The sequence below is a fragment of the Pleurodeles waltl genome, chromosome 2_2, assembly GCF_031143425.1.
Source record: "Pleurodeles waltl isolate 20211129_DDA chromosome 2_2, aPleWal1.hap1.20221129, whole genome shotgun sequence".
Classification (NCBI taxonomy): Eukaryota; Metazoa; Chordata; class Amphibia; order Caudata; family Salamandridae; genus Pleurodeles; species Pleurodeles waltl.
The window spans coordinates 1,139,654,856-1,139,674,767 of NC_090439.1; the positions used below are offsets into that span (position 1 = coordinate 1,139,654,856).

Below are 19,912 nucleotides of genomic sequence, written 5' to 3' on the forward strand. Positions count from 1 at the left end.
TGCCAATGTGAATTGGTAAATTTAGTCACTAGCCTGTTAGTGACAAATTTGGAAAGCAGAGAGAGCATAACCACTGAGGTTCTGGTTAGCAGAGCCTCAGTGAGAAAGTTAGGCATCACACAGGGAACACATACAGGGCACATACTTATGAGCACTGGGGCCCTGGCTGGCAGGGACCCAGTGACACATAGACTAAAACAACATATATACAGTGAAATATGGGGGTAACATGCCGGGCAAGATGGTACTTTCCTACAAGGAGGACCTGCAAAAGAAGGGGACCAAGTCCAGTGGCTGAAGACTCGTCACCCTCAGTGGATGAATGGCCAGGGAAATGTTGCAGTTGCTGGAAGGAGCCGGAGAAACAATGTTGCAGAGCAGAGTCGTCGCTGGAGTTGCAGATTGTTTATACCTGGAGGGTCCAGTTGCACTCCCGGTGGCCAGAAGATGACGTAAACGATGCAGAGGAGTCCTGCTGGAATCTTGCACGTCAAATCTGAAGACCCACCCTGGAACGAGACCCTAAATAGCCTAGGAAGGAAGATTGGTCACCTAGCAGGGTGACCACCTATGAAAGAACTGTGACATCACCTGCCTGACCTGGTCACTCAGATGCTCCCAGGAGCCTCTGCCTACCTTGGGTTCAAGATGGCAGAATCAAGTGGCCACCTGGAGGAGCTCTGGGCACCACCCCTGGGGTGGTGATGGACAGGGGAGTGGTTACTCCCCTTTCCAAGTCCAGTTTTGCACCAGACCAGGAACCGGGGGTCACTGGACTGGTGCAAACTGGTTTATGCAAGGAGGGCACCAAATGTGTCCTTCAAAGCATACCAGTGGCTTGGGGAGGCTACCCCTCCCAAGCCATATAACAACTATTTCTGAAAGGTGAGGGTGTTACCTCCCTCTCCCAAAGGAAATCCTTTGTTCTGCCTTCCTCTGCTTGAGCTGGTTAAGCAGCAGGAGGGCAGAAACCTGTCTGAAGGGTGGCAGCAGCGCAGCCTGCCCAGAAAGCCCCAGAAGACTGGTAGGAGCAATGCTGGGGGTACTCTAAGGAGCCCCCAGAGTGCATGGAATCATACAAGCAATACCGGCAACAGTATTGGGATATGATTCTGACATGTTTGATACCAAACATGCCAGGTTCGGAGGTACCATTGTGTAGCTGGACACAGGTAGTGAGTGACCTGTGTCCAGTACACAGGTAAAATGGCTTCTCCGCACTTACGAAGTCCAGGTAACCGGTGCTGGATTTTGTAGGGGCACCTCTGCTCATGCAGGGGTGCCCTCACACACAGGTACCTGCACCCTGTCCTCTCGGCTAGTAGGGTCTGTCATAGGGGTGACTTACAGTGACCTGGTGCAGTGACCTGTAGTGAAGGGGTGCATGCACCTTTTCACACAGGCCACAATGGCAGGACTGCAGACACATTTTGCATGGGCTCCCACGGGTGGCACAGTACATGCTGCAGCCCATGGGGACCCCCTGGTGCCCCAATCCCCTGGGTACCTAAGTACCATATACTAGGGACTTATGTGGGGCACCAGTATGCCAATTGTAGGGTGAGTAAAGACCCAAGCAACCAAATTTAGAGGGAGAAAGCACAGTCATTGGGGTCTTGGTTAGCAGGATCCCAGTGAAGACAGTCAAAAAACACTGACTGCAGGCAAAAAGTGTGGGTAACCTTGCCAAAAAGAGGGTATTTTCCTACACATGGTTCAAATTAAATGAATAGAATCGCTCCTGAACTGATCAGTGTTAGGTGCCTTTAATATTAAAGCTTATCTTAAAAAATGGTGATAAGATAAGACGCTAGGTCAAAGCGCACTGTCCAAAGAAAAGATGGCAGCCACCTCCCTGCCTCTTGAATCCCATCAAGACCCAATGATTGCCTTTCTTGTTTTTTTGCAAAGAGCTCTCATTGGTTGATATATCTATCAGTTTGTTGGGTTAGTAGATTCAACACACATTCTTCATCTTTCTGCAGGTGCTACAGAGTGTCTTAAACTATAAATGCTACCTAACCATCAGTCAGTGCTGCCCACCATTAGTAGGTTCAGGGTCTATTAGGTGAGCTTGTGGATGGAGAGCATGCTTCTCCTCCAGTACCTATAGTAGCACGCAGTTTCTTGGGCCTAGGGCTGATCAGTCTTGTACCAAGTTCAGCTTAACAGCTCCAGGCTGCAATCAGCCCTCTGTTCGCACTTGTCCTTGGTTGCAGGGTGGGGCCACGTTTGGCCTTTCTGCAGCAGCAGAACTTCATCCGCGGCAGGCAGCAACCTTAAGCAGTATGCAACAGTCCATGAGAGGTACAAGTTGTGTCAACTCTTCCCGTGGCAGCGGGATGTCACCAGCGGCAGGCAGAATGCTCCCGGGAGCACGCAGAAGTTCTCTATGGGTGGCATGGTAGCTGGCCATGCAGCAGGCTACTTATAGGGTCACGGCCAGAGCATAGGCTTCTGATGGTGGCCCTCTTCGGGGTGACAACTGCAAAACTTGACTAGCTGTGGTCTTCCCATGAGTACTTGGTGACTCTTCTTGGGCTTCTACGTTGACCTGATGTCTATAGAAGATTGTTCAGCATGGTGGGCACTATACGGAATTTATAGCACACAATCCTTGGATCAATGACCTTGAATGTTCACTAGTCACCCCAGGGTATCTCCGATCACTTCATCTTCTGGACTGGTCCCTACCCAACAACACATTCATCATTGTCCCGGTCACACTGTTCTCTTACAGGGTACACAGGCTATCTGCAGGAGCCAATCTGAGCTTCAATCAAACCCACCACAAGCGCACACCACTCCAGGGGCCTGGTGGTTCTGAGAGAGATATGCAATGAAGGTTGCACTCCCTGATCCGAAAATACCACAATTTCTTTGGCACTCTTGTTTCCTGAGCGCAGTCCTCTGTATTCGATCTGTAGGACGGTACAGTATAATCTATCCAGAACTCTCAGCTGTGGCACTGCTTGTAGAGGTACCTAAATTCCATTTGGCTAGGGCCAGTACACATATCTTTTCAGTACTTGCCAGCAAAGCATAGAATCAGCTTTCACTATCTATCTGCCATTTCACAAGAATCTCTGTTTAGGGAAGTTCCTAAAACTCACCAATCTGCCTGTCTTGGTCTGTGAGCTTGCCTGTAAAGATGTAGCGCTGGGACCTTAACAGAGTAGCTGTGTGTGTTAGAAATCATGTAATTAATTTATTAATTTGTTCATTCATGAGTCTCTGTCAGACGGATCCTATATCCGGGTCAATTACAGCAGTACCTTCCATGATGTATTCCTGCTGCAGGGGTGGCGCTTTATTCTCTTGTTCACAGCCAGGGTGTCTTGGCACCCAGGATAATTCACTCATCTCTTCCTTCAGATCAGATTCCAGGGTATGTTTCATCCCTTCTATGGAGTTGGCCGTCAGTGCAGCAGCAACCCTTAGCTGCTTTGTAGTCCCTTTTGTAGGAAAGTAGCACCTTTCTGGCATAGTTACCCCCACTTTTTCCCTGGTGTCAGTGTGTTTAGACTGTAAGACAGTGGGATCCTGCTAACCAGGACCCCGGTGTCTGTACTCTACCCCCTAAATTTAGTTGTAAGGTAACGTTTTACACCCTACATTGGCTTACTGGTGCCCCTATGTAAGTCCCTACTGTATGGTACTTAGGTACCCAGGGCATTGGTACACCAAAGTTCCCAAGGGCTGCAGCATGTATTCTGCCACCCATGGGGGCCCATGCAAACTGTGACTACAGGCCTGCCATTGCAGCCGGCATGAAATGGTGCACACACACACCTCTCACTCTAGATATACGGTTTGCCTTCTATTATGATCACTGCACTCTGACCCTGTAAGTCACCCCTAAAGTAGGCTTTTTGGCCCCATGGCAGGGTGCATGGTTCTAAGTGTGAGGGTACCCCTGAATGAGCAGAGGTGTCCCTACAAACCCCGGGCTCAATTTCCTGGGCTTTGTTAATGCAGTGAAACCATCTTAAGGTATCTAGTGGACAATGGTCAACAACACGAGTGGTCCAACTACATAATGGCTTCCCGGAACATAGGAATGTTTGGTATTAAACATGTTGGAATCATGCAACTACACAGATTCCAGTGCTGGTTGCTTGATACCATGTACTCTGGGGGTACCCCAGGGGATCCCCCATGTCTGCCTATACAGTCTTGCATGGTCTGCATGCCAACCCGTGCTGCTTTAGACCCCAGACACCGTACTGCCTCCAGCTGCTGAGCCTAACCCAGGCAGGGGAAGACAAAACAAAGCCTTTTCTGTAGGACAGAGGTGCGACCACCTCTTCTTTAGAAATAGGTGTCTCTGGACTGGGGTGGGGGTGCCTCTGAGCGCCACCAGACTGCTTTCAAGGGCACAGTTGCTATCCTCCTTCCCCCGGTTCCCACTCTGGCGTGAAATCACACACAGGACAGGGGAGTGGCCACCCCCCTTTCTAGCTCCGCCCCTAGGGATGTGCACAAAGGTCTGATAGGTGGCCACTTGATTCTGCCATCTTGGAAATAAGATGAGCAGAGACCCCTTGGAGCTTCTGACTGGTTAGTCCAGCTGGGTGATGTCCCTGACCCCCATTCAAACCCCCCCAGCGGTAGGTGGGTCACTGCAGTAAGTGTTCAACCTCCTTCCTTGGGTACTTAAGGACTCCCCTGAGGGTGGGACCCTAGATCTGTCTGCAAGACTTCAGGAACTGTCTGCAAGTCTCTGCTGCAAGACACTTCTCCAACCACTGCTGTTCTTCGCTGGAACCAGAAGCAAGACTGTAACCAGTAGGAGGGCTCCTACTGCAACTTTGTTTCCAAGTTCTGCAAAGATGTCTGCCACCCCTTGGCTGTGTATCCTGTGGAGTCACTGGAACGCTGCCTGCACTTAGTAAAGCAAGAAGGAATCTCCCTTGGAGTGAATGAGTCACTCACCTGCATCTGCAGGCACTTCAACGACGAGGACCTGCTTGTGGATTTGCTGCCCCACAGACTCTCCAAGGCACTGCAACACAGGTCCTGTGTCTCTCCAGAGGTCTGACCTATGTTCCTTGCCACTGGGAAGTTTGTGGTCCCTCGCTGGAGCTGCTTGGCCTGAACCCCTGTGCACCTCGTTTGCGTGCCGTTGCCAAGACTTGCTGGCTCTTCAGCCCAAAGACAGCCTAGCTCCAGGAAGCCTCATCTCCAGCACTCTTCAGCTCCAAAAACGACATCCTCTCTGCAACTCCTGTGACATGGGCATCCCTCTTTGCTGTGCTGCTCAGGCCTCCCTGTGAATCCCTGTGCCTGCTGGCAGAGGATCCTGCTGGAGGGCTCCAACGATTCCTGCTGGCTCTCCTGCTTGCTGAGGGCTAGCCCTGACCCACAAGCCAAGGCTGGGTCACCTGGACCTTGCGGGTCCCCACAAAACCTGCAAACTTTGTGCAGCGCTTGTCTGCATTTGGCAAGGTTTGTTGGTGGCGTCGCTGACCACGACCGGCGTGGGACGGCTCGTGGACAACTCCTGGGATCCTCCTGCATTGCTTGGACTCCACAGCTTCACTTCTTCGCCCATTGTCCTTCAAGAAGTATCACAGAGAAGGGTGGGCATTGCCCTTCAGCACCGCCAGGGCACCTCTGGGTGGTCTGGACTTTGTCCCCTCTCTCCTTAGGTCCTCTTCTTTCCCGAATCCATGCCTGAATTCCACCGACCTGGTCCACAGCAGCTGGACAATCGAGATCCCCTTTGACTTCAGCGTGAGGTTCCAACACAACTTCACCCCTATGCACTCGGGCTCCCTGGTGCCACAGCTACCGCTCTGATAGTTCTGATTATCTAGAGTCGCCTACACTATCATTACAGGTTGCCTGGAATCAGTACAGGGTGCCTCACCTATAGCTGCACACCATATACTGAGCCAGCCTCCTACACCTGTGTACTCTGCAGAGTACCCACCTCAGTAGAAGACACCACAGCAATGATGGGTCTTGAGCTCCCGTCTTTATACCACTTTCACATACGGTGGATGTGTATTACAGGTCTGCTCCTTGGAACCGGTTTTGATCAGTTCCCCAGTTATGTATCCTGGCCAACTCCCCCACCTTTGTCTGCAGGGATCTGCCCAGAAGGACAGTCTCTAGGTGCAGTACCCACCTCTAAAGTACATAGAGGTGAGAGCAGATTGAAACCTGATATTTACATTTACTGCTCACAATGAGGGACAGGAACAGAGACCAGAAGAATCTGTGCCCCATCAAAGGACTCTTTTCCTTCAACCTGCACCCCTTGCCATCCACCAAATGGCAGCTGCAAAGGGAGTTATTTAACAATGCTGTACCTGGAAGGGCCCTGGCACTTCCAACAGGAGCCTGTCTCCTCTTTCCTCACTATAGTGTCTGGTTCTCCCTCTCCTATCTGAGATATGCCAGCAATACACATATGTTGCCTGGAGAAAAGCAACCTCCCATTCAATTTGTACTCCGGTCCAGGCTGTGGGCTTCCGATTTGGAACCCACAGGCCTGCAGTACCCCTGCAAGGCACACCACTGTTTCTAACATACATACCCCTCCCAAGCCATATAACACCTATTTCTGAAGGGTGAGGGTGTTACCTCCCTCTCCCAAAGGAAATCCTTTGTTCTGCCTTCCTCTGCCTGAGCTGGTCAAGCAGCAGGAGGGCAGAAACCTGTCTGAGGGGTGGCAGCAGCGTGGGCTGCCTGGAAAACCCCAGAAGACTTGTAGGAGCTATGCTGGGGGTCCATTAAGGAGCCCCCAGAGTGCATGGAATCATACAACCAATACTGGCAACAGTATTGGGGTATGATTCGGGCATGTTTGATACCAAAAATGCCCAGGTTCGAAGTTACCATTATTTAGCTGGACAGAGATAGTGAATGACCTGTGTCGAGTACACAGGTAAAATGGCTTCTCCGCACTTATGAAGTCCATTGTAATAGAGCTGGAGTTCGTAGGGGCACCTCTGTTTATGCAGGGGTGCCCTCACACAAGGTACCTGCACCCTGCCCTCTGAGCAAGAGGGCCTACCATAGTGGTGACTTACAGTGACCCGGCGCAGTGACCTGTGGTGAGAGGGTGCAGGCACCTTTTCAAGAAGGCTGCAATGGCAGGCCTGCAGACACATTTTGCATGGGCTCCATGGATGGCACAATACCTGCTGCAGCCCATGGGGAACGCCCCAATGCCCCAATTCCCTAGATACCTAAGTACCATTTACTAGGGACTTATAAGGGGACACCAGTACGCCAATTGTAGGGTGTGCAAAGTCCTAAGCAACCAAATTTAGAGGGAGTGAGCACAATCACTGGGGTCCTGGTTAGCAGGATCCCAGTGAAAGCAGCCAAAACACACTGACAGCAGACAAAAAGTGGGGGTAACCATGCCAAAAAGATGGTACTTTTCCACAACAAGTATGGTAGTCCTCCGTCATTATGAGGGTGTGCTTGCTGCACCTCTCCTGGTTCAGAACTAGGTCCAGAACCTAACATTGTCAAAGACCAGGCCTAGGTCAATGCGTGACCATGAGATTAGTGTGTTCCATGACCAAAATCAAAAAACAGTATCACAGGTATACAGCTTGGCCCACAGGGCAAGGTACGTGACTGTACTCCATGCAAGAGATATTTCCATCCCAAGAGCATCCTGGAGGTGTCAGTGGTTAAAGCTACAAAGAGCTTTGTTTTAGTGATATTCAGCAATTTTGGCATTCAAGCGTTATGCAGCTTTTGATGACTGTAATACAAGTTATTACTCAGCCTAGAGGTAAAACCTTATATACATGTCACAAGTTGCGTGCTATGGACTGCCCATCTGAAAATCTAACTAGTAGCTAACATTTGTGGTCTAACGACATTTGGTTGAGCTTGGAGATCTAGGAGACACCACAGACAAGAGTGGGGCCCTGCTGTATAGCGTGGGTGAGTTGTGGGTGACTAGGTAATGCGCCACGTAGCAGTATTGGAAAGCTGAACATGAGCTGTATGCGTGCTTCCATTGATCAGCTTAAGTGGCAGTAGGATAGGGAGGACTGACAGGTATCCCCCAGCAAGGTGAGGGTAGTTTTCTGCTATGTGCATGGGGACTGGCCACCATTGTGCCTGGTGTGTGCCAGTGAGTGAGCAGATCAGCCAATGAGCGTACTTGGGCTACACTTTTCTGAGACAATAAATCAGTTGGACTGGAGGAGAAACTAGAGAATCACAGAGACAAGACACTTCTACAGATGTGGTTACACTGCTGGCAAAGGCCTTGGCTTTGGAAGGTCATCCTGGAATGTTTAAGTGCATAGAGAGAGCACTGGCTATCTTGAGCCCCTAGTGGTTGATACTTTAAGGTATCTGACTCCTCATCCATTCCAGGACACAGAATGGACCCGGATGGGGAAGGGGACCCAACTCAGGAGGACAGTAAGTGGGCTGGTCCTCATCGTCTGTCCTAAGTGAGTATTATATTGGCAGTCTGCCAAGGATGAACCGAGATGGCCCAGGATTAGGCATTATGTGTAGCCCAAATCTTGTGTTGGTTTGGTTGAGATGTTAAGTGAAGGAGAGCTCCTCTCTTCTTCTGGACTATTACCATTTCTCATGCTAGTGGGTGTGACCCTGGGGTGGGATTACTGGAGGCACTAGGAGTTGGCTATCCTAGAAAGACTGGTGAGAGAAAAACCCAGAAAGCCAGGTAGTATTTTGCTCCTTCTGTCTATTCCACATGTATGTTGAAGCCACCAGAACAGGTAGCGTGTATTTCAATCCTCATATGATTTAATGATCCAAGAAGGTTGTCCAGAAAGATGTGTGTGAAGCTAATCTACCAGAACAGGATCCCTTCACCATGTTCTCACAACAGAGAGTTTGACACAGTTTCTGTGTCCGTGGCTTGTAGGACAGATGTGTAGCACCCAGTTCCTGGAGGGGTAGAAGCCAGGTGGTGCCTGTTGTTATATCTGGGCCATAGAAGCCACTGTTTTTATATGAAGGATTTTATATGAGGGATTGAGGTGAAGGACATTTCAATGTTAAAGAAAAGGACATACAGTAATGTTGAAGTAATGGAAGGTTGGAGTGATGGAGGTTGAAGATGTGACTTACATTTGTTTCTTTCGATGATCATTTATCCAGGATTTAGATAGTGCTGTACATACCATTTTATTATAGTCAGTTAAGGTGTGCTTTGACATGTACACGTGTATACACAGGTGAGACTAAATGTGTAGACATATGTCTGCGTAAATATAGGTTAAGATAAGTGTGCCTCTATATATTATGCTTTGGGAAGTATTTTGGGTAGATGACGTCTCAGCTTCTTGTGTTGCAGACTTTGGCTTTGCCAGCCAATACTCCATGAGCCACTCTCTGATGAACACCTTCTGTGGATCAGTCGCCTACACCGCCCCAGAGATCCTCATGAGGAAGAAGTACAACGGAGCCATGTCGGATGTCTGGAGCCTGTGAGTACCACTTTCTTGCAGAAACGTGGGATGGGGGAGGGGAGTCAGCAACCCTCACTCGCAAAGCCAGAGACAGAGACACAATCAAGAGGCGGACTCTCTCATATGTGGCTAGACCGGATTCTATAAAAGGCGACATGGCTTCAATTCTAGCCAAAAGGTGGTACATTTTACATCATATCTGGCAAGTGCTAGGTCTTGGAAACTGATATCCCATGGTATTTCGTGAATCAGATTTATGAATGGAGCATGAAGTATTATCTTAAAAATTACGATTTAACATAGAAAAGCAGCAGTCATATGGTTCTTTTCTTTTTGAATTAGGCCCTATATTTTGTTAAGATTAATCAACATGAAGCTCAACTTCTTTGTGCACAGTAGTGCCACCCTTCCCCAATAGAACACAGGAAACAAAGAAAAACACAAAAGAAAGTTGTCAAATTAACAGAGCATTAAGTTAAAGATTTGAAATGAATGAACTGGAACAATGTATGTAATCTAAGGAACCATCATTCTTTTGGTTTCTTTTGATATTTGGGTAAAACTTTCTGCTTTACATTAAATTTATGTTCTCTGTCATGCTCAAAAGTGAGAGTCTTTTGGAACCACTTGGATTCTGTAAGGCAGTGGTTCCCAACCTTTTGACTTCTGTGGACCCCTATTTTATCATTACTGGCGCCCGGGGACCCTCACTGAATCATTATGGGAATCCAGGGACCACCCACTAAGTCATTACTGCAATCTGGGCACCTAATCTGTTAATAATATTTAATTTTCTAAGCAGTTGCGGACCCCCTGAGGAGGCTTCGTGGACCCCCAGTTGTCCCCGGACCACAGGTTAGGAACCACTGCTCTAAAGTTTTGATACCACTGCTCAGTAGTTATAGGCAGGTTCTTTAGACTGATTCTAGACTTAAGTCACCTGTGCCATAGCTAATACTGGAAATATATAACTGCTGCATTCCTTTGGCTCTGTCACCCCAAATTAGTCTTTACGGCAAACAGCTTGGGGAGCTGCGGACTAAAGCAGTCTTTCAAGAAAGTACTTTGGGAGACATAGATAGAGTAAAATTGACCTGAGATGGATGTTTTGTGTCCTGTCCTACAGACTATGTCTCCAGTCATTCTGGTTTACGAGTTCTTTGGACTTAAGGTCTTTATAGAGCATTGCATAACTTGGCACATCACAACACAGGTACCTATCTAAAGGACACACGACCTCCTTCACAGACCCTTAAAAAGCATCTGACCTAAGGAGATGGGACAGATGCAGCAGAGTATCCCTGCAGTGAAAGGGAGTAGCTGGACTACACGGTGAACCATACCTCTAACTCCAAAGCTCAAGCAATGACCGACTCTCCCTAGAAGAGTTTTTGTCACTCATTCGTAAACCCTTTCCATCATCCTGTCACCCATCCATCCATTTACCATTCCATCCACCCGTCACCTATCCATCTTGTCACCCATCTATCTGTAGTTCTGAGTTCTTACCCACCACACTACCTACCTGAGAAGCCTGTGTTTCTTGACTACTCTGAGGTCAAGTGCTGAAGGGGTTGTACTTATACACTTGGTCCAGTTGGCAGGGCCATAGTAGGATGGACTGCAGGACACCAGTGGCAAACAATGTCAGCCAGCATGGCTGGAGCCCAGGAGCCCAGGAGCCCCTGTCTGACTGCTGTCCACTGTCAGACCAAAGTAGAGTGTTCTCTACATTTGCAACATAGTCCCGTAGGTAGTTATGATGCAGTGTTGTGTGAATGAGATGGTGATTTCATTATGCTAAAGTTATCAAAGTGTTTCCATGTTTGCTATTGTATGGTTTGGGAGTGTGCTTTTGGTATGGCAGTTTTTTGGCATTGGTGCTGTGTTGTGCACGTGAAGGTTTGAGTGTTCTATAGATTGTGTGCTGTGTCCACTGCCTGCTGTTATATCTTATGGACCGAGTGGAGTGGAGAGAACTGACAAGGGTCTCATGGGCCTTCCCAGGAACTTTGTCACCGGGTCGGTCAATATAGACAATGTGCACACAGAACTTCCAGACACCTACAGGGGTGTGGCATTTATTAAAATATCTACTTGTCCATGGGACAGGTTGCTTCTTAAATCTACTTGTCTTGTAAAAAAATCTACGTGTCCCTTTGGTGCCACGTAGTGCGTTGACAATTATGCCAGCAGTCTCATTATGTAAGAGCTCTGATAATAGCCTCTCTGATTATGCCAGGGCTACCACTATACTAGGGCTTGAATACTTGCAGTTTCAATCCCTACTGTAGCGATTTCCTTCTTTTGCCACCTTTCTGCAGATCTGCATACTTGGGCTGGAGGAAGCAGTAAGCAATAGTTCCAGGGCTGGAATGCCTTTGAGTCTGCAAACCTATTGACTTGTACGTTTTAAGGATTTTCATCAGCTCTTCTCTAATCTTTTCTCATAATGAGAAAGGTTGGAAATGAACTCCTGACAATGGCAGAAGTAGATGTTCTTCCAGGGGTGGGGAAAAAAGTGGTTGGAGGGAAAGTGAAGTTGTAAACGCTCAGTAGACTTTCACATGAACAAATCTACGCATGCATATTTGTTTGTGCTAAAATACAGTTCACACATATTTTCTAGGAGTACAATTTCTGGGTCTACTTCTGTAAGCTCTTGTGAATTCATGAAAGCCACTAATTCAAAGACATATACAAAGGGTGCACTTTTGTGACTTTCTTCAAGAATTGGGTCCCTCATTAGGTCTGGCATTAACAAAGACATTTTGTTTTTATTAAACTTCTATTTCTCTCTCTATCTATCGGCTGGCTTTACTGTGAGTGATCACATTCTGCTCTTCCACAAGGAGCATATTGGCACACAAAGTAGTTTTGTTCAGTGCCAGGAACTATTATGGCAATCAGCAGCATAACGAAACTTGAGGGGGCCCCTGCAAAGAACATGGAGCGCCCCACCTCCAAGACCTCCACCCCCAGACTCACTCAGGGCAGGTGCTGACACTGTTTGTTACAATGGTGAAGGCCTGGCCACTCCACAACAATAAAGTGTTACAAAAGCCAAGTCAAAACAAGACATGCATTGACAAAACCAAAAGACTCACAAAAATGTTGGATCGGTTGGCTTTACCAGTGCTTGTTTATTTTCATGCTTCTCATAATCGTGTTGAAAATGGTTACACTGATTTTCCAGTAGGAATATTTTTGGGAAATACGAACATGCATCAAAACATTTCACTAAATGACGCTTTAAAGAAATAGCACCTAAAATTTCATAGTAGTGAAACTTTTTTTTTCCTACTTGCATTTTTTTCTGAACATTTAATTTGTAAAGCAGAGAATCATCACTCTTGCTTACAAGCTTCTGCCAATATGTGCATCTAATATTGAGAGCATTCTGGGAGTATTATACTTAGCCTCATATTGTTAAACTTTTCAAACATGTTTGTACACTTTTTTTTTACTAGAACCACCACTTTCAGTAGTGCAGTGTAACCTTAAAACGTTTATTTACAGCCCTCAGCCTAATAATTAAGGCTTTTCATTATTTAACCATAAATAAAGGTTCCAACAGCATTAACATATGGACACACATATTAACTCAACTGCAGACAGTTCCCTTCCTCTGTAAACAGGCAGCCAAAGGGTTTGTACTACAACGCGGTTGGGCCTACTTGTCCCAAGGACAAAATAAACATTAAAACTTGTTGCCCTTGACCCCAAGCAATATGTCCTGGGCATCGGATGATAGGAATTCCACATCCCTGCACCTAGCAGGATATTTTCATGTGGACCTCCCCCCACAACAGCCCCTGTGCCAGTGTGCACACACATGACACACACACACACTTTTAGGCACTATCCAGCTGTGGGAAATATGTGGCATAAATGTTGAAGTAATGTATGTAGATATGCACATCTGTATATGTTATTTCTATAGCGCGAACCTAGTCAACAGGCAGTGGAGATTTGTAGATGGTCAAAGGCAAGCATAAAGTCAATGAGCAGTAGTAGAGGAAGCTATGTTTTGGACGGTTCATTATGTCGTCAATAATCACTATAGCATTAGCAAAGCAAACGTTAGAAAACAGAATAATATAAGCACACTAAACATTGTGTACGTAGCCTACTAGCCAACCTGTCTCAGAGGCTGTGATAATGGAGCAACCCAAGGATGTCCATGAGTGGTGCACTGATAGCTAATATCCTTCGCATCAGTCCCTGGATGAAGATGTTCCTACCTGCATGTTAACAGGATAACATGGCCTTTTGCACCACCTCATAAGAGGTAAAAAGGATGTGCAGAGAGCTTTCTGTGTTCTCATTTCGTACATTCGAAAGCAGATGTGCAAACGCGCGGTGAGAAGTTTCCACATATCGGGTACAGCAGCAACAAACAAGGGCAGTCTATTTCTTTTATGCATTTTACATGAAGTTATTGTCTATCAAAGGCTAGGAAGATACACAGAGGTGTTTAAAGGCATGGGTAAAGTGGGCTCTGGCCCAGGGCCCCCACTTTCCTGGGGTCCCAACATTAAGCTTTCAGGACAGTCTCAGACAGTGGCATAATGCAAAAATGATGGGGTCCCTTGCACAATATGGAAAGGGGCTCCCAGGTCTCCAATATCTCATAAATGTAAGAATACTTTGCACTGATTGGGGCCCCCTGAAGGTCTGGGGTTCCCTTAAAGGTTTAGGGGCCAACAAAGAGGGTTGCCAATGATCAGACCATAGTTGCTGAGGGCTTGAATGAGCTGAAAATGGATAATACATTCAGAGTTGTTCCAAGCAGGGGGCCCAAATTATTTTTGGACCGGGGCCCTCAAAATCCTTAAGATACGTTCCAAATAATCACAGATAAATTATTTTAATACAAGAAAACCATAAATACATGAATAATTTACATAACAAGGTTCAAGTGTTGTAGGATGAAACGCCAGAGGTAAAAGGAACAGAAAGCCATCCACGACTGCATCTTACTGTGGATACGTGTTGATGACGTGGTACTCCGAGGACCATTGGACTATTGTTGATTTTATTTTAGGTAAATAGAGTTGACACTCTGAATAGTGCCATAATCTGCAGAGGACAAGAATATTTAAAGAAGGAATTTAATTTATGGAAGCCCTATAGCCATATTTACTGTTGGTACCAGTCAGGATTTCGGATGCAAGACAGCAGTGGGATATAGGTTTAGGCACATTTCAGAGACTCACCGGCTGCTCTTCTCGATATCAAACCTGGCCTGGGCATGTGGTGTGGTGTCATTTGGAGAGTAGTTCATAGCACCGCTCTGTCCTCCTCTGGGGAAGTCTGGACTAAGCTTCTGGGCTAGATATCTTCTAGCTAGCCACGGTGATATGTCACAGGATCCTCTACCAAGGCATTGGTGCTCAGTCAGGTCTCAGATGACTGCACACAACTGTCGTTGCTCTGTGTGGACCGCAGAGCAGTAGGGCGCCTGGTCGAATTAATTCTGTGCCTTGATTTTGTGTGTATAGGTTCAATCTATGCTACTGTTGTCACGTGATGCAGAATGCCAACTGTTGACAGTAGTCGAAGGATTGATTGTCTCCAAAGTTGTTTTTCCACTTTTATACTTTTCTTTGTACATCTGCATTTATAAAGTCTTGTTTTGCTTCTCCTTCCTATTAGTTTATGATTTTTCCTATTAATTTTAACACTGGTGACAATTTATGTGGATGTGGCCATCAGACTGGCTTGCAGGTTGCCTACGTTTGATCATATTTCTGTAGCCTGGTGCTCTCTTTACTTGCTCCCGGTGAAACAATAAAATCTCTTGAGGTTGCTTTGCACCATTCCTTCTCCCTTCTATACCCCAGATCTGTGATTCTTTTCCTATTTCGTGATGTCTCCTTTTACTATAAGGCCTCTTGTATCTGCTGCCTTGCACGTGCTGAAAAGCCTCTGCCTCAGATATGCTTACAGAGCTAGACTGGAGCCTTAGCACCAAAATGAGGACTGGCTTTCTGCTTGTCCAGCCACTTTTTATTGTGCCAAACACTGAAGACCCATCCTTTCTGTTGACTCAATCTCCTGTGTATTTTTGTGACAACCCTCTATATTGCCTTGTAGCGCCATGATGACCATGGGCTATGTTGCTATGCTTTACAGATAATTAATAATGTAACACAAATGCATTTTGGACCCTTGGCATGCTCTGGTATTTATCTGGTAGAGTCATGACCCAACTTAAGAATTGTATCGTACTGGGCCCAGAGCTTTCCCAAAGAACAACTTTTTTGAGAATTTCTCTGAGTAATAGATCCTTCACTCTTCCTGGCTCTGGTTAGATGTGTCCGCTCCCCTAGAAGAGGATAGGGTGGCCTGGATGGGGAAACAATAATTCGCCCAGATAGCAGCCTATAACCAAGAGCAGGCTAAACTGTAGAAGAGTATTTTGGATCCGGCTCAGTCAGATCTGGCCCATGTTGTCCAAACATTTCATGAACGCAAAGTCCAGTCTCTTAGAGCATCAGCCTCCTCAGAGAACCTCGATAACCACAGAATCAAGGCCTCGCGTATTTATTTTATATTTTTGTTTATTTCTCTACTTGCTTGCTGTCCTGATATATGACAAAATGCATTTCATTAATGTTATTGAACTAGGCCAGCCTTGTAGAAGACAGAATATGCCTCAGAAGGAAACTGTTGTAGGACTGTGGGGTGTCCTGCACGTGGCGAGGGGGTAAGGCCAGCCCCCCTTTCCACCATGGAAGAGGGGGGGATGTAGGGAAGGAACAGCAGGCGCATCACTGCAGCACGGCGGTGGAGCGTGACCCGGTTGTGGTAGATGTTTGTGCTGGAGGGGGCAGGTGGTTCTTCAGGGCTGCGGGGGTCCATTATAGCGGCAGAACTTCCACAATGGCGGCGACGTAAAGTCTAGCAGTGGTTTGGCTTAAATATCCCATAAAAGGTGCTCACATTGAGAGAGCAAAGCAACCGAAACACAATTCCTTTAGTGGTATCTGGAAGAGGGGGGTGTTCTTTACCCCAGAAAGATAATTTAAAAATGGACCCAAGGAGTTCATTCACATTATTTGTATCCAATCTCACAAAAAGATTTATGTTTAGAATGAGCACACAGGGTGTAGTCCAATGCCTACATTGTGTGCCAAGAAAGCCTGACACTCATCAGGGGTGTTTGTGAGCTCCCCTCCCCAGGAAACCTCTACCACACCTCGTATACCGGCACCTCTCCCATACAGCGCCTAGATCCCGTTCACTGACCCACCGGCTCCGTCTCCCACCACTCGCCTGCCCCAGCTGCCCACCCTCATTCCCTACCCACAGGCCTACTGTGCCCGTGCCACCATCTGCTCCCAACGCCACCACTGCGCACTGTCCCCAAACACACACAACTGCGCCCCCATCACTACCTGTGCTCCAGACAACACCCGATGACTCCACGCACCTCTCTAACTAACTACGTGTCCACGACCCCCACTGGCCCGAGTTTACCCTCTACTCGCCTGTGCCACCTGTTACCACCTGTCTTTTCCACCCCCTGTCTCACCTGTCCCCAGTGGCGTATCTTCAAGGGGGGGAGTGTGGATGGGGCTCCCCCCACATATTCTGTCAGTCCGGACCCAGCCCAGGTGCAGTTGTCACAGTCATAGGCTTGTGTATTTGTATAGCGCCCAGCTCACCCTGGAGGGTCTCATGGCGCTGACATCACATCTTGGAGGTTTCCCCAGCGCGTGAAATGCAGACATTGGTGCTTTAAGTGGGGGCAGGTAGAACCGGCTTTGAAACAGGTTCCTGCCGGGCCTCACACCAACAAACACACAGATGAACTTCTCAACAATGATTGAAAAAACCCTTATGTCATCAATGTCAAAGTTATGCAATCTCTGTGTACATTTTTTTCATTTTGCATTCCCTAAAGTTATTTGCTTTACCCAGAGGTTGTTTTTTTCATGCAGCGTATGACTCTTGTACGGTGCAGGCTGGGGACCGGGTCGCCTACAGTTGTCTGGGTGAGTTCAGGTTAAGTGGAGGTGCTTACGGTGAGGCACAAAGGCAGTGAAAGTTTGTCATACCGCCTTTCAGGGGGTCCCATACTCTTCAGCCTGCGTGCACATCCAATCCTTGACGCCCTGCAGAGAGCACAGATTTTGGGCCATATGTGCCTAATGTAACTGTAGGAAAATGTGGGAAGGAGATACACATTCGTTTTTCAAAAACTATTGTCCTTTTGTACAACAATTAAGGAAATACGTCATAAAGAGGAAACTTATGGTGGCTTATATGACATATAGATGATGTAAGAGCACTGGTTATCAGATAACAGAGCAGCATGATGGGAGGCAGTGAAACAGTATGAGCCTGATAAACAAAGGTAACGAAACATGGGCCTGATAAACAAAGGTAATGAAACATGGGCCTGATAAACAAAGGTAATGAAACATGGGCCTGATAAACAAAGGTAATGAAACATTATGGGCCTGATTCACAAAGGTAAACTTACACTTTTGTGCACATTTACGACTGTTTGCTATTCAGAAGGGGATTTCCGAGAAGCATCTTTACGAGTGTGGAGTCTCTGCACATAAAGAGAGAGGTTTGTTATGTGAATCAGGCCATAACGTTTCATTACCTTTGTGAATCAGGCTCTCAGTGTCATCTCAGTCCTGCAGAGTATTTACCATCATGTTTTCATGTAGACAAGCTAAAAGGAATAGAGTCATGAACATGAACATATAGGTGACGTGTGCATAGGAGTCAGTCGCATGGTGTGTGGCTTATATATGGTCCATGAGGGGAGGTAACATCTTGCATGGTGAGTGAATTCATTAGTGGGGTGCTCGGGAGGCGGGGACTTGTCTGAGGAGGGGAGATGGGCCACAGCCTCTAGGCATCTGGTTGGAGCCTCCAGACCAGGGGTGAAGGCGCCATTAGGTTGTGTTTATGGAGCAACCCTGGGGAAGGGCTGGCTTGCAGCTTGTATACAGTGGGCTAGGGCAAGAGATCATCCACGCTATGAGAGTTTAGAGTTGAACCAGCATTGCATCCCTTTCCATTGAAATGAGATTTTTGAGGAGGCTTTTCCGCGAACAAAATAGTGGCAGAGGGAAATTGTTTGTATCATTGTAATGTGATTGCCCTTTTAACCAAAAGGAGTGCTAAGTCAGCAAATCAGTTCAACATTGTTTCATTTAAAGCGCTTGCATGAAGCCGCAAAGCCTCAGTCTACCAAGTATCTAGGCCCTTGCAATGTGTAATGTTGACTATGGTGCTCAGTACAGGAGTCAATAGCGGGTCAGTGATAGAGAAGCCTAAAGCATGTGATATAAATCGTCATCTTCCAAGCAGAAATGAGGACAGGAAAGGTGTGCTGGCACATATCTAGGGTTCAGCTTACCGGGCGTGAGCCCTATGGCAGATACAGAATTGGAAATTTTTGAGCCAGGCATTTCTACACACCAATTGGGGATATTTCAGGTTTAAGCACCATTTAGTGTTTTGCAAGCCTTTTGCTATATCTTACTCTAAGATGTATCTTAATCATGTCAGGGCGAAGTGGGTATTCTCTCGGAGGACCTTTTATAACCAGGCAGGCCCATCACTAGTAGTTTCTGCACCATGGCATGTATGGACGGTTTGTCTTAAAGGCTTCCCCAGAGAGTGTGCATGTTTTTTGAGGTTGTGTGCTTAATAGGAATTGGCCAGACTGAACACAGTGTTCTGTAAGGTGCTGCTCAAAGGTGAAAAATTGTCCATCTATGAGCAGGTCTGGTAGGATGGACACATTGTGGCCCAACAGGATTTTCTGATTGTCCAATTCAATGGAGGCCGCTTGTCTAGCAGCCTGGAGGGCTGCATCTCTGCACATAAAGCACATCTTAGAGGTGCCATTCATTTATTGCTGGATGTGTGGGCTGGGTCATCCCAACCAGCGTTTGCCTCTAGACAGTAATTAGACCCTCTGACAAGGGGCCAACCCTAGTGTTAATCATTGTACAGCCATGTAGGAGAAATGGGTCACTTGATATGCCTGTGGGGTATGGTGACGGGTGGAATATGAAAAGAGCATCCAGCAAACACCCAAACTGAACTACTAGGAAACAGATTGTGGAGGGGGAAGTACAAATGTAAGCGCTAGGGGAGCAAGCATGGGCCACAGGCTACAGCTCTATAAAAGGTAACGCACACACCCTGCTCAAGGGAAAGAAGCTAATGCATTAGGGCCATTGTAATTAAACAAGTTTATCAGCGGTCTGAGGTGTCACTTGCAGGCCCATCTCATAGTGGGACCGTGATGAGTGCAGGAAGGCAGCATGTTCGTCACTGGAGCATCTGTGTTAATGTTTTTCCAGAAGGAGGCAGCAACAACCAGAGCAGTACGGCACTCCGTGCGTGCCTGACTCTCTCCAGGCATCATACCTGAGGTGTGTATTGGGTTGTTCCACTGTCTGAAGAAGCACCGTCAACATCAGGTAGATCTCTGGGGTAATGGTTCC

General features: G+C 47.2%; 1 protein-coding gene across 2 annotated transcripts in view; it reads left to right on the forward strand.

Annotated features, from left to right (window-relative positions):
• Positions 1 to 19,912, forward strand: part of LOC138282966 (testis-specific serine/threonine-protein kinase 1-like) — a 230,417-nt gene that overhangs the window by 107,118 nt on the left and 103,387 nt on the right. For both annotated transcript variants that reach the window (XM_069221044.1, XM_069221042.1), the window contains one exon: positions 9,311 to 9,443. In XM_069221044.1, the coding sequence (XP_069077145.1) occupies positions 9,337 to 9,443 (107 nt within the window). In that variant the 5' untranslated portion in view covers positions 9,311 to 9,336. The remainder of the gene's footprint in view (positions 1 to 9,310; positions 9,444 to 19,912) is intronic.